This window comes from Nipponia nippon, unplaced genomic scaffold (genome assembly GCF_047370975.1).
Source record: "Nipponia nippon isolate SJK-2023a ecotype South Korea unplaced genomic scaffold, ASM4737097v1 scaffold_3, whole genome shotgun sequence".
NCBI lineage: Eukaryota > Metazoa > Chordata > Aves > Pelecaniformes > Threskiornithidae > Nipponia > Nipponia nippon.
The window spans coordinates 51,450,534-51,463,171 of record NW_028262347.1 but is presented as its reverse complement, the minus strand read 5'-3'; the positions used below and the strand labels follow the sequence as shown (position 1 = coordinate 51,463,171).

Here is a 12,638-nt window from a genome sequence, read left to right as displayed (position 1 = left end):
AAGAAGCACATGCTAGTTGCCACAGCATTAGAAAAGGAACATGATTTCTTCCCTTGGACTTCATAGGTTAGATCTAGCCATCTGTAAGCACTTGACCCCATTTCTGCTTCATCTGCGGCAAAAAGTCTTGAAGCACATCACACAACAGCCTGTTTCAGTCTTTAAAAAAGAAAAAAACTTTCGTTTTCCAACATTCTGAGAAGTACTCTTTGCAAATCAGGAAAAAGTCTAAGATGAAACATGCACTGAAGTTAATTTTAAGTACTTGCATAGTTTTCATATGCGGTCTGGAAACATTAGAATTTCTTGTAAGAGATTAATTCATAGGTGATTTATTCTATTGAAGTTTTGCATGCAAAGCATGCATTGCATGTTTTGAAATACTTTATTGTTATAACACTGTGAAGAGAGGATTCTCCAGGTCTTGTTCACCTCTGTTGACAAGCTGTTCACCTCTGTTGCAAGCTGTTACTAGGCTAAGAAAATGCAATCTTGTTTTGCATCGCGCAGAATTGCATTATAATTGGATTTTAATAATCCTCACATCCTTCCGTAAACACCAGCACAAACACTGTTTTGCTTGGTTATTTCAGTTACTTTCTCCCCATAGGAGAGAGCGCCCACTAATTATTGTTTGGTTATTCTTTGCCTACTTCCTAATAACGGTGAGGAACAAGTACTGCTTCCCGCGTTTGCTCTGTACAGTTTTAGCAGTGGCCATGGCATTAGAACAGAGGACCTTTCAAATATCGTCTCATGTGAACTACTGTAAAATTAAGGCTATTTCTGTCGGTTAGGAACGAGCAGAAAGAAAAACTTCTTTGCATGACACCTATTTGTGATCAACTTCTCTGTCCACTGGGTGACACCAGCAGCCTATCCGACGTTGCTTAGCTGTGTATAGTACCACAGAACACATGTCTGAAGAAGATTAAATTCTTAACCACGCAGCTTCTTTTTCCCTGGTAATAATAACGTTTTCTTTCCTCTCTGGTGGCAAAGTGATATAAATAAATAGGATAAACAAAATGCAGGAAAACCAAAACTTCTTCCAAACCTACTACATGTAGTTTACACAGTTGAAGAAGACAAAGTGGGAAAATACTCTGTAAAATACACAATGAACTGAGGGCCTGTTGTAGAAAACGATGAAGGTGACATACTTCAGGATGAATGACCCACAGTTGATGAAAATGATTGTTAACAGCTCTGAGCAACTCAGGTAACCAGTTACAGAGGTGCAGTTTGATTCTGTTCCGTGTTACCTTTTTGCATTCCCATGTGGAAATTATTTATTATTTTTTAAAGAAAAATCAGGATAACAGGCAATTTTTTGTGTCTGATGAACTGATTAATCCTTAGAACAGCTCATAAACTACTTTTGTTTAAAAAATCATTTAAAGACATTCTATGGTATATGTGCAGCATTTTGGTTTGGTTTTTTTACTTTACCTGTAATTCACTGCGACAAAGATTAGCCACCAGTACAAGCTCAGTTTCAGTCAGTACCTAGATACAGACAGACAGACGCAAAAGATGCATCAGGAGTAAAACCTGAAACCTAATTAGCCTGTCAGCGTGGTTTTAATTACTGTTTTTAAAACCTGAACAGTAAAGGCAAGGTGGCTAGTTCTTTTGCTTGAACAAGAAACTAACCATTGTTTAAGGAAGAATGGAGTTTGTTTCTAGACAGAATGTGTTAATAGTCCTTTCTATCAATACTCTTAATGTCTCTCAGCTGACAAATAATCAGTCCAAGTAAACAAAAAGTCCCAAAGGTATGAGCCTGTTTCACCTGGGTACAACCCCTACGACCTTTCAAATGATACAGTGAACATCCTATACAGATGGAGCCGCCTTTGCTGTTTCCAGAAAGGTATTCAACCCATCCTCAAGCAATTCCCAGTCAGACTCATCCAGCTGTTACCATGCTCAGCCAGAGCAGTTTAATCTACCAACAGGAGCAGCAGCAATTCAGAACAGTTTCACAGGCCTGGCTTTGAAGGGCAAGACTTGACCGCCGTCGTACTGCAGGATACAAGCATTCTCTGTGGACCAGGGGGCACTAAGGAAACCAGAGGTAGCAGCTCCAGCGCTCCTTAAATTATTTGTGTACAGTGGTGACTTGCAAAGACCAGGAGAAAGATAAGCTGTCAAATGCAACTCTACCAGAAGTCACAAATTGGAAAGGGTCGCAGCATTTTATATAGTCATTTCCAGAGCAGCTCAAAAGCAAAACAATAAATAGTATTCAGAAGTTCTGGAACCTAAAATAGGCTATGATTCTTTTCTGTTGGACAACAGCACGACGTCTGCTGAAGAACTGGGACTGGCCTGATTGCAGTTTAGAAGTAACAATCATTAAGAATAAAGTCACTGAAGTCACTACATTTTGGGTAGAATGCAACTCTCATTTTTTTGTAGTTCTGAAAAATCAGTTTTGTGTCAGAGATGACAAAATTCCAGGTCACACCTGATTGTCTGGGATGTTCAAAGCGGATCACAGAGAGCTCCAGAAGGGTCGTGCAATGCTCAGTAATTGATTATCAGTTGGTATATGAAATTCACTGTCAATAATCGCGGAGTAGTTTACATGGGGGAAAAGAATCGTAATTATTTATACAGAGGCAAAGATGGGCACAACAGCTCTTAACAATGAAGTAAGAGATCTAAAACTCGTTCATTGACATATCCCTGAAAACTTCTGATTGGTGCTCTGCAACGGTCATAATGCAAGCAGAATGTCAGTGAAAGGGTAAATAAAACATTCTTGAGATTCTGGTACACAGCACGTGACTGTCTTCACCACATCTGAAAAAGGATATAATGTGGAATGGCTGTTCGTATAAGGAAGGACTAAATAGGGTAGCTTACAAAAGAGATTAAGATGAGATACGAGAAAGCTTTCTAAAGCACAAATGGTGTGGCAAAGGAATAAGAAATAATTATTCATTGTTTCTTAAAACACAGGAATGATCAGGCACCAATGAAGAGATAAGCAGCAGATTTAAAACAAAAGGAAGTTCTTTTTCTCGCAGCACATCATTAAATTGTGGAACTCTTTGCCACAGGATGTTGTGGAGGCCAAAAGCATAAGTGTGTTCAAAATGGAATTAGATACATTCCTGAAGGTTAGCTCCATCGGCAGCTATCGAACATTATGGCCCAGGCAAAGCTTTTGGTTGAGGAAATCCCGGAATTGTTAACTGCTTATGGCTGCTATGGGTCACAAAGAACACAATTTTCTTATAAATGCTCTTCTACTCCTCCCCCAGCTACCAGCCACTCACAGGGACGGGATACTGGATGGGTTAGATGGGCCTTTGGTAAAATCCTACGCAGCTGCTTTTACACCAGTATGTGCAAGGTTGTTGCTTTAATTTGGGTAAAACCTTAATAAAAGGATTACGGGGAGGGGGGAAATGCACGGACATCATGAGAAGAAGGTTCTTTGCCTCTGAAATCATCCTCAGCTACGTATATCAAACAATTTTGCATATACTTTAATTTGTAAAGCTTCAAAAAGGCAAAATAATGTTCCCCGGAAGGGAAGGTCTCTTTCAAACTGTATAAAAGTGGGATTAAAAATTTACTGAATTTTACATGCTTTCTTCTTGAGGCAGATAACTAATTTCCTCTGGTCCTTGGGAATTTCCTCAGATGATCAGGAAAAAAACTTCAAAATGAAACACAATTGTCCTCTGTGTCTAATGAATCAAAAGGCTACCCTGAGTACACTTAGAAGGACAGAGTCCATCCTTAATTTCCTACTAAAATAACTATTGTTCAGCTAAATAAATACAAGTGAGTTTCAGAGAAGGAATTCATGGCTTCAAAGAAAAAGAATTAAGTTCAAGTTTTAATGAATGTATTAGGCAAGAAGGAAATGTTGTATGATATTAAACATTTGCTTTTAGACAGCTTTCTATGTAGCCTTTTGGATGCCTCAAGGAAATGGTTTTACAGAAGCATTACAATAACACAGTTGCTCCCAGGGGCAGTTGCTTCTCTCTGATCGTGGCATGTACTTCCTGCCATATGGACAATCCCCCTCTCTCCCCCTGCCCCCCATCTAAAGATCTTCAGCCAGGACTTAATTCCTGTGCCTTCAAGATGTTAGGGAGCTGTGCGTTTGAGGGGCAGGAGGCAGAAGGGAACCAAAGTTTTTATTTTTTTTGCAAGAAGTGGCTTTTCAAAAGCATTGTTTGTGCTAAGTTAAAAAAAAAACAACCACCAAACATTCCTGCTGTTTTCTTTCCCATAGGATTTTCATTCGTCTTTTTTCCAAAGTAGATGCCTTTTCTGTGTAGTTTACAAATTTATAATCATACATTATTTGTTAAGAAATTACTAGGATAACAAACATATGAACCTAACCATAACAAAGCATGGTGTGCTTACATACATACATACACCCATGCAAACACACACTGCTGGTCCAATTTAAGAATGAACTTAAGCCAATATACTTGCTTTCATCCCTCGGTGCTGTACTACGTGGAATGATGGGTTAAATATCCTGAGAGGTAGCTGAGGGAAACTGGCATCGAATGATTACATTTCTAGATTTATAATTATCTCTGGATGTGATTACCTGAGCCCTAGCAGCACAACTCTTAAAAGGTTGCATTTTCCAATTTCTGAAGCTTGTCAGACTGACAGCGCGATGCAATGGAGAGGAGAAGGCAACCTGAGGTTAAAACCAGGTCCACGCGTCTGGAAATGTGTTCCTGCACGTGAAGAATGCAACACGAGCTGTGGAAGTTACTTACAGTCACTGAGCTTTCCCTTGCAGTGTGACCATGCAGTCACAGGTGGAAAGCAGCAGCTTTAGATTTCAATCCATTGGTCCGGATTGTCTGTTTATCCCCAGCAACAACAAAGGTAACTGGCCTTTCCAGCAAGCAGCAGTGAGCCTGGTTGGTGCCATTGGTAACCTTCTGCTAAGTGTGAAACACAGACAGAAGTCCCCCAAATGCATGAGGAAGCTGGAAGAGGAAAAATAAAAAGGAAACAAAGAGGAAGGGGACAGAGCTTGCCCTCGGTAACACCACCTGCATTTGCCAGTAGTGGTGAAATTCATACACTCCTATAAACAGATGTCTGTGGAGAAATCAGCCATCCAAGCATAGATGCAAGGCCTGGGATGAAGAGCAGAAGAATCCATGTTTTTTTCCCCCCAAGATATGAATATGCACAAGACTTCCAGAAAAGGCCTAAGGAAACCACAGCCTGACCCTGCCCTATCCCAAACTTCCCCATCCCCAGCCAGCATTCTAGCATGCAGGTCTGAGAGGGGAAATATAAAAAAGATCTCATTAAATCCTCTCGTGACTTTTTTATTGCTGTCCCCAGGTGACCACAGGTTGAAAATATTGAGACAGCATAGCGATAAGGGGCAGTACACGTTTATAACTGGTTGTACAAGTCAAGCTAACCTCAGAGTGAGAATCTTCACAGCTGAGGTTTTCATGATTCTTCTCCCTTGAAAAATAGAGTACTGCCCTGAAAAAGGTGAGGGGAAATCACACCGATTTCATTCCAGCTGATCTCAAGATCCACAACTTTTTAAAGGAAGGCTGGGTTCTACAATTGCATTTGCCTTGCAGTGGACTAAAGCCTTGCCAGCTTCCTACGTGCACTCCTTATGATACAGGCTGAATGCTTCAAGCTGATTCTGCAGCTTATCAACAGCATGGAAGGAGTGCATGCTTTATCCAGCCGTTCAGTGAGTCTGGACGTCTCTGCATTCAAGCATTGAATGGGAGTCTTCTGGGAAGAAAATTTATTCTGCCATTTTCTGCTGCGGATAATCAAGATGACAATGTTTGTAGTCATTTTTCTCCAGTAAAAACAATCCTTATGAAATGAGCCCAGGATGTGGAATCCTCTATTTATACACAGAACCTAACAATACACCCAGCAGCTGTTTGTACAGTTTTCTGTTTCATAAAAGCAATTCTGGAAAGGCCATAGTCAGGAATTTACAGGATAATCAGTCTCTATGCTTCTTCTACTCTTGACTTCCTTGACTGACAGTGGTTTGCTCGTTGTGTGGTGATGATGGACTTGTTTGCTTATTAACAATTAAATTATTCATTATATCATTCCAAATTATTCAGCCAAGCAGCTATCAAACAGTAACAATATTTTGTCACTGTCATCCTACTGAACAGGCAACTTTTGTTTTCAGTTAGTCCTTTTGCTAGGCAGACCTTCTGCAATGACAGTTCTTCATTTCCTTCATAGTCTGAAAACAACCTCAAGAGGTCACCTAGCCTCACCATTTTCACCAGTACAAAATCAACTATGTCCGTGCTATGACTGACACAAGAGATGGTCTGGTCCTGGCAGAGCTTTAGACATCTACAAAACAGACCTTTAGACCTGAATCAGTTTTCTAGAGTCTTTCACAGCCCCTGAAGAGAAACAAGCACTTCCACAGTGTAATTCATCTCCTTCCAATGTATAATGGAAGTGGGTCAAATGAATCACCTGCTGGAAATGCCTGTTTCTCTCCCATGGGATTCAGCCGTAGGTGAGGTGAATTCCACTCTTGCTGCTTAACCTGTTCATAAAGACACAGTGATAGAGAAGCCACAATATCCTTACAAAAATGTATCATCTGAATGCCTTATACTCATATTGCTTGACAGCTTTTCCTATTTAGTTTTTCTTCCTGTAGTTAAAGCCCATTATTTCTTGCTCTGTTTATCATAAACATGGAAAACAGATTATTCTCTTTCTGTAGCTGGTCATATTTTTATATGACCTTCTGTCTCCCGTAAGTATACTCCCACACTCAGTCTTCACGTCTCTATACTAAACAAGCACAGGTTACGCAGCCTTTCTTTATAGGTCATATTTTCCGGTGCTCTGGTCATTCCCTTTGCTTTCCTACAGATTCTTGCTGGTTGATACGCATTTGGCCACTCCAGCACTGCTGAGCTTACAAGTTACACTTTGTATTTCACAGGTGAGATTCCTCTTTGGACACCCCACAATGATTAAAAGTTGTATGTCATCATCAGCACGGGTCATCTCTAACATGAAAAGGACAGTTCAACCATCTTGTTTGTACATTACCAGCCCCAGAAGGGTGGTACTACAAAACCCAAACAGATAACAAAGCTTTCATTAAATGTATTTCAACTCTGGCGATTAAATTTAAATGAACTTTAGCGTGAGCAAATCTTTTTTACTTGAATGTCTGAATGCACATGCACATATACACGTGAATTTGTCAAGTTGCTTCTCTAAGGGGCAATTTGAATCAAGAGAATTGTTTCTATAACATGAACATGTGAAGTTTGCTAATCTGCATGAAATATTCCTAGACAGAAGGAAGAAGGAAATTAACCTCGAGAATGACCGTCTCGGTCAAAAAACCCAGGGAAAGAGAACTTCTGATAACTTGAAGCCAGCCCCATTTTACTCCTTCAGTCAGCTGGAAAGATGCAGAAGGGCACATAAGGGGAAAAGTACGGGCTGAACTCCAAAAAAACCCTACTGTGGATTGCTTAATGTCTGTGTTTAATATCTAGAAGTTCTCCTTCTCCCAAAGGTTAAAAGGAATCAAGACGGAGATATATATGCTTATAAAACCAACCTACTGTTGCCAATAATAAAACATTTTTTTTTACTTTTTTTTAATGTTCTGACATATTACTGCTCTGAAGTTCAGATTTTCATTAGTATTAAAGTTCATCTTTGACCTTTCACCTTTTTATGTGGAAGAATTAGTCAGGGAGAAAAAAACAGTCCTCTTTGCCCTGGCTTGCTTATTATGACTCCCTCAAGAATTTCAGTCTGAGGCCATTTGCCAGAACTATGTTTAGCTGTGAGAGGAGAAAGACCCTTCCCCCACTCCAAAATGCTGCCATCCAAATTTATCTCTTGGCTTTCACTAAAGACTTGGGTTTTAAAACACTCTGGGTTAAATTTGCCCCAGTAGGGGTAAAAGGGCTTTGCTGTGCCAGTTTATACCTAGTGAGAAAAGTTGACCTTCAGAGCTGCTTGCTAATGAATCTTCTTATTCTATAAATTCCTGGTGTTTTAGGAGTGAACCAAGCCAGAAAGATACCCTGTAGAAGATAAAATTCTTACTCATGCCATAAAATGCCAACCTGTGAAAGTCACATGCTACAGAAGACCATACTGAGAGTGACAGGAATTTGAAAAACACTGGAAAACTTTGACTGGTGACATTTACGCATTATACAAGCAAAGCAAAGCTTCAAGCATACTTGAATGTTATGCTTGAAGGCACAAAGCGATTGCTTGTGGTGGAAGGAATAATGAAATTCCTCCATGTCATAACACTACAGAATCAACCAGGTGAATTGTAATGGAAAGGGCTACATTCCTCTGACAGCAATGGTGGTTGCCAGAGGCAGCCTTCTCATTTGTATTCACTTAGAAAAGTTTCGATGCATTGTGTATTAATGCATCAGATCATCTCTGGAATAGATTTATCTACCTCTTCTATCAGCCTCTTCATTTTGTAAAATTACAGAACACGTGTATCAGAGAATAGCAGTGTTATTTTCAAAGCATTCTGTAGGCAATCCTGCAGTGGCAAAAAGTTCCTTCCCTATCTGCTTGTTATAGTTTTCATCATTAGCCACGATGGAACGGAGTCAGAGCTCTAAATGAACTAACAAAACTGGTATGCACCCCACCACATTTTGGCAGCAGGACAATGCCAGTGGTTAAACAGAGCCAACACGAGAGGGCTGTTGCGTGTTGCTTCCTCGTCAACGTGGCAGTGAAAGGCACTTCAATGGGACAATACAACACGTAAGGGCTTGCAGCAGCAAGAGGAAGCTAATTCAGATTATTTGCGCAGGGAACCCCAAGGCTGGAAGGGAGCAGGGAGTGGTGACTAAACCAAAGCACAAATTCCTGGCATATGGAGCAGAGGCAGGAAGCTGGGCTGTAGGTGGCTGGAGGTTTCTTCTCTTGTTCTCTGTGCTCCCACCATAGGCAAGGAAAGAACGTGCAGAACGGAGGGAGATATGGAGGAGAAGCGTGAGAGACTGGACGTCAGATCAGAACGATCTGTGTAATGAGAAATACGATAGGGAAGAGGAGGTAAGGCCAGTTATGGGAAGCAAGATGAGGCATTGATTAGGAAAAAAAAGTAAGCAGCAGGGAAAGAAACATATGTACAAGAAAAGTATGAGGAAGAAACTGAAATGAGAATAGGAAAATCAAGAGAGAGTCACGGAAGTCAGAACAAATGAATGCAAAGAGTTTGCCTCCAGGGGAAAACGCACAGACATAAAGGGGTACATGTTGCCAGAGAGTCAGTAGCTGAGGCCAAATGTTACTGTCCTATCCCCCTGCTGACATACGCTCAAAGCTGTACCCCAAGGAGAGCTTACAGGATTCCCTTTGTTATGATGCTGACACTGCTCACAACGGTGGATTCAAGCAAGGACCCGTGTCATAGCGTAACATATATTAAACTGTTCATCGCTTTCAAATCTGCACTGCTGTGAGTGCTCCTCTCACACCCGGGTAAAAAGAGCTTTTCGTAGTAATGAGACAAGCTACTTGACTGAAAGAAAAACGTTTTGGAGTTGAGTAAAACAGCACTATCATAATAACTTTTGCCCATAAAACTGAAAAATGCATGATGTAAAATGGTTTTTTTTCCCTCTTGATTACCCACAAGAAAAGGCAGTGTTCTGCATCGTGTTCATTACTGGTTATATTACAGATGAATACATATTGGTGTGAGTATAAGTTGAAGACAATTCAGTGGTCCTCTGGATTTCCTTCCAGTGAATACGTCCATTGTTACTTGAATACACATTACCCTGAAGTATTCAAAAAGTCTTGACTTGGAGTCTTGCATGCTGAGAGCTTCCATGAAATAAGCCAGATGTTTCCCATTGTGTAACACTGGGAACATCCCAGAACGCAAGCAGCTTGGGATAGTACATCAGCTTAAATGATTCTTATAGTTTTAAATTCAACGAAGCCAATTTTCACTTAAACAAAGGCTCCTTTACACGGCCAGAACAACGACACAAGCCTTCATGTCAGTGAGAATCTGGCCCAGCTATGTTGCTGTTTCTTTACTGACCGACAAAAGGCTGACCTTCATTCTTTTTATATCTAATAAGGCTCACCTTCATTCCTTTTATATCTAATATTTCAACAGGCTTTTCTTCAAGCCCTAATTCTAAGATCATCCATATGTTATATCTGTGTGGAACAGTCTTTGCAACATGTTGAAAAAGTATTTATCTTTTCTTGAACTCGCTCTGGTAATTTTGAGTCTGGGGACATTAAAACCAAAAGGCCCAACCCAACAAACTGATGCAAAACCAATAGGAATACTCTAAAAATCCAGAAGGCTGCCTCCTTTCAGTTGCTGAGATCTTACGACAAAATGCATCATTAACCTGACTTGTTTAAGAAGTCTTAAGTTCTAGCACAAAACAGAATTCGGCTTTTAACTCACCTGTTTTGTTGAGGATGTCACGATAAGATAGTCATCTACAAATGGCAGCTTTGGGAAACATGCAAATGATTGAGACAACATGAAATATCCTTAAAAATCAAAAGCAAGTTTGAAACTGTGGAAATAGAGTTGGAAAATGTTTCTGGGTCTTCTGAACGGCTCTGAATTAGCTTTAGTCTCCTGGTTTACTTTTCCAGGCAGAGAAAATGGCTGAAGTTTCAGATTTTGCCCACATTTTGAATCCTTATGGCTTTGAACATCAGGCCTAGTTAATGCCTGTAGGTTTACAATCACTTGTCAAATGACCTTGGTCACCTTTCTTCTCTAGAAAACTGTTTCCAATGAGATACAGTACTCAAACAGGAAAGTTCATTGCTACTTATAAAAGTTCAGAAGTAGGATACCCTACTTCCACTCGTCTTAGCAAAAAGCAAAACAAAAAAATAAAAGAAAAATATTTAGTTAACATATGCAAAAGAAAAAAACCGAACAGCTGTTTTTTCCTATGCCTTACGTCTTTGTCTGTGTTCATCTTCAAATATGTCACATTATGCCATACCTAAACTGAAATATTACTGGGATGGACGGTGGTGGGTTTTGGTAGCCCATGAAGCAGCATGCAAAATGTTGTTTTATGCACTCCAGTATGCTGTGTTTTGACATCCTGGAGGGAATAGAAAACTATGAGTTTTATTTTTTAATTTCTTGAATGAAATAAAATATTTTATATAACAAAGTCATGAAAGGTGAAAGCCATAATAAAGTTGTAAGGCTACCCAACAACCTTCTTTGTTTGTTTCTCAACCTATCATCTTAATTTAGAATAAGAGGTTGCTCTTGCCAATTCTGCATTTTTTTTTTTCTCCTCTTCTTTGGCAGATGTACATTCAAGGAAAGCTGCTCTTTGCCAACTATATTTTCAATGGGTACAGCAAGTCAACTAAAGACCTTCAAAAACAAATAGCTAAGACAAGGAGTGATTATCGCATGGGTCACTGTCTTCCAAGTGATTTCAAGTTCAGGTATTTTACTTTCCATCATCATGGTTTTTAATCACTTCATGCTGAGACCTTTGACTTCTGTGTTCAGTTTCTTAAATATAGAGCGCTGTGACTCAGAGCAGCAAGTACAGCAGTCTCAGTATCAAAGCATTTCCACCTTTTTGGTGTGTTTACAAGTTCTCCATCTTGTATATTCCCTCCTGTCCAATTCAACAGTTAGGACTGCCTAACCCTAACTGCTGAGCTACAGAATCTTTACTGGCAGTTACTGGCAAGAAGGATATAGGAAAACAGAGGTGAAGGTCCTGGGCACATCCCCCATTTCTTTTGTGCATGTCTGACTAAGACTTACTTGTTTTACAGGCTATTATATTTACTTGTTGGCACCACCCATAAAATTTAATTGCAATTAAAGGACCAATTACTTTAGCCAGGTGTCTTCTGGCAACTAGCTGCTTCATTTAATGAGTAGTTGCAGGGAAGCTTTAGAAGCATAACCTGGAGAAATAGCAGCAGGGGGTCAAATACTTCACAGCTGCATACTGAGCATACAGCTCACAGAGGGAGCATTCCCAGGAGCTAAAGCATATACTGCAACAGTTAGCTCTCTTGTAGAAGTTTCCAAAGCAGAGACAGGCAGAAAGGGGAAATAATTGCAACTTTGGCAATGTATTTATGACACAGTTTTTGGGAACCATATCAGTATTTTTAATTTAGTGGTGCTGCAAACCAGTAATCAAACGGGAACTTCAGAGTGCCTGGTATGAATGCAAAGGCCACTGCAGTACACTACTTATTTAACCAACACATCTTGCAGGGTGTGATGATGATGGTCTATTAAACTACTGTTAATAGCTGAGAAGCAGTTGACAGCAGTGACAGCAAAGAAGAACACAGGATATAGCCCAAAATGAACATGCAGTCTTTTGCTGAGCTGCTTTTAGCTAGCTTTGACAGGTCACGGAAAGTCTGTTCCTTTCTTGTATTTCATTTTAGCTTAACAAAACAATGTATTTCATTTATATTGAACAGCAGCAGAAAACAGCACATATTATAGTTGTCGTCCATTCTTCTCTGATGGAAACTTGTCACTTCACATGTGTACACAAAACAATTACTGGAGTAGTAGAGAAGTCAGGGATTAAATATGACAGGTAATTAAC

At 39.9% G+C, this 12,638-nt stretch overlaps 1 protein-coding gene across 1 annotated transcript in view; it reads left to right on the top strand.

The window, feature by feature from the left end:
• Positions 1–11,527, top strand: part of LOC148054588 (uncharacterized protein C3orf20-like) — a 28,080-nt gene extending 16,553 nt beyond the window's left edge. The window contains exon 8 of the mRNA XM_087766970.1: positions 11,354–11,527. Coding sequence (XP_087623096.1) covers positions 11,354–11,527 — 174 coding nt within the window. The remainder of the gene's footprint in view (positions 1–11,353) is intronic.
• The last annotated feature ends 1,111 nt before the right edge of the window (positions 11,528–12,638 follow it).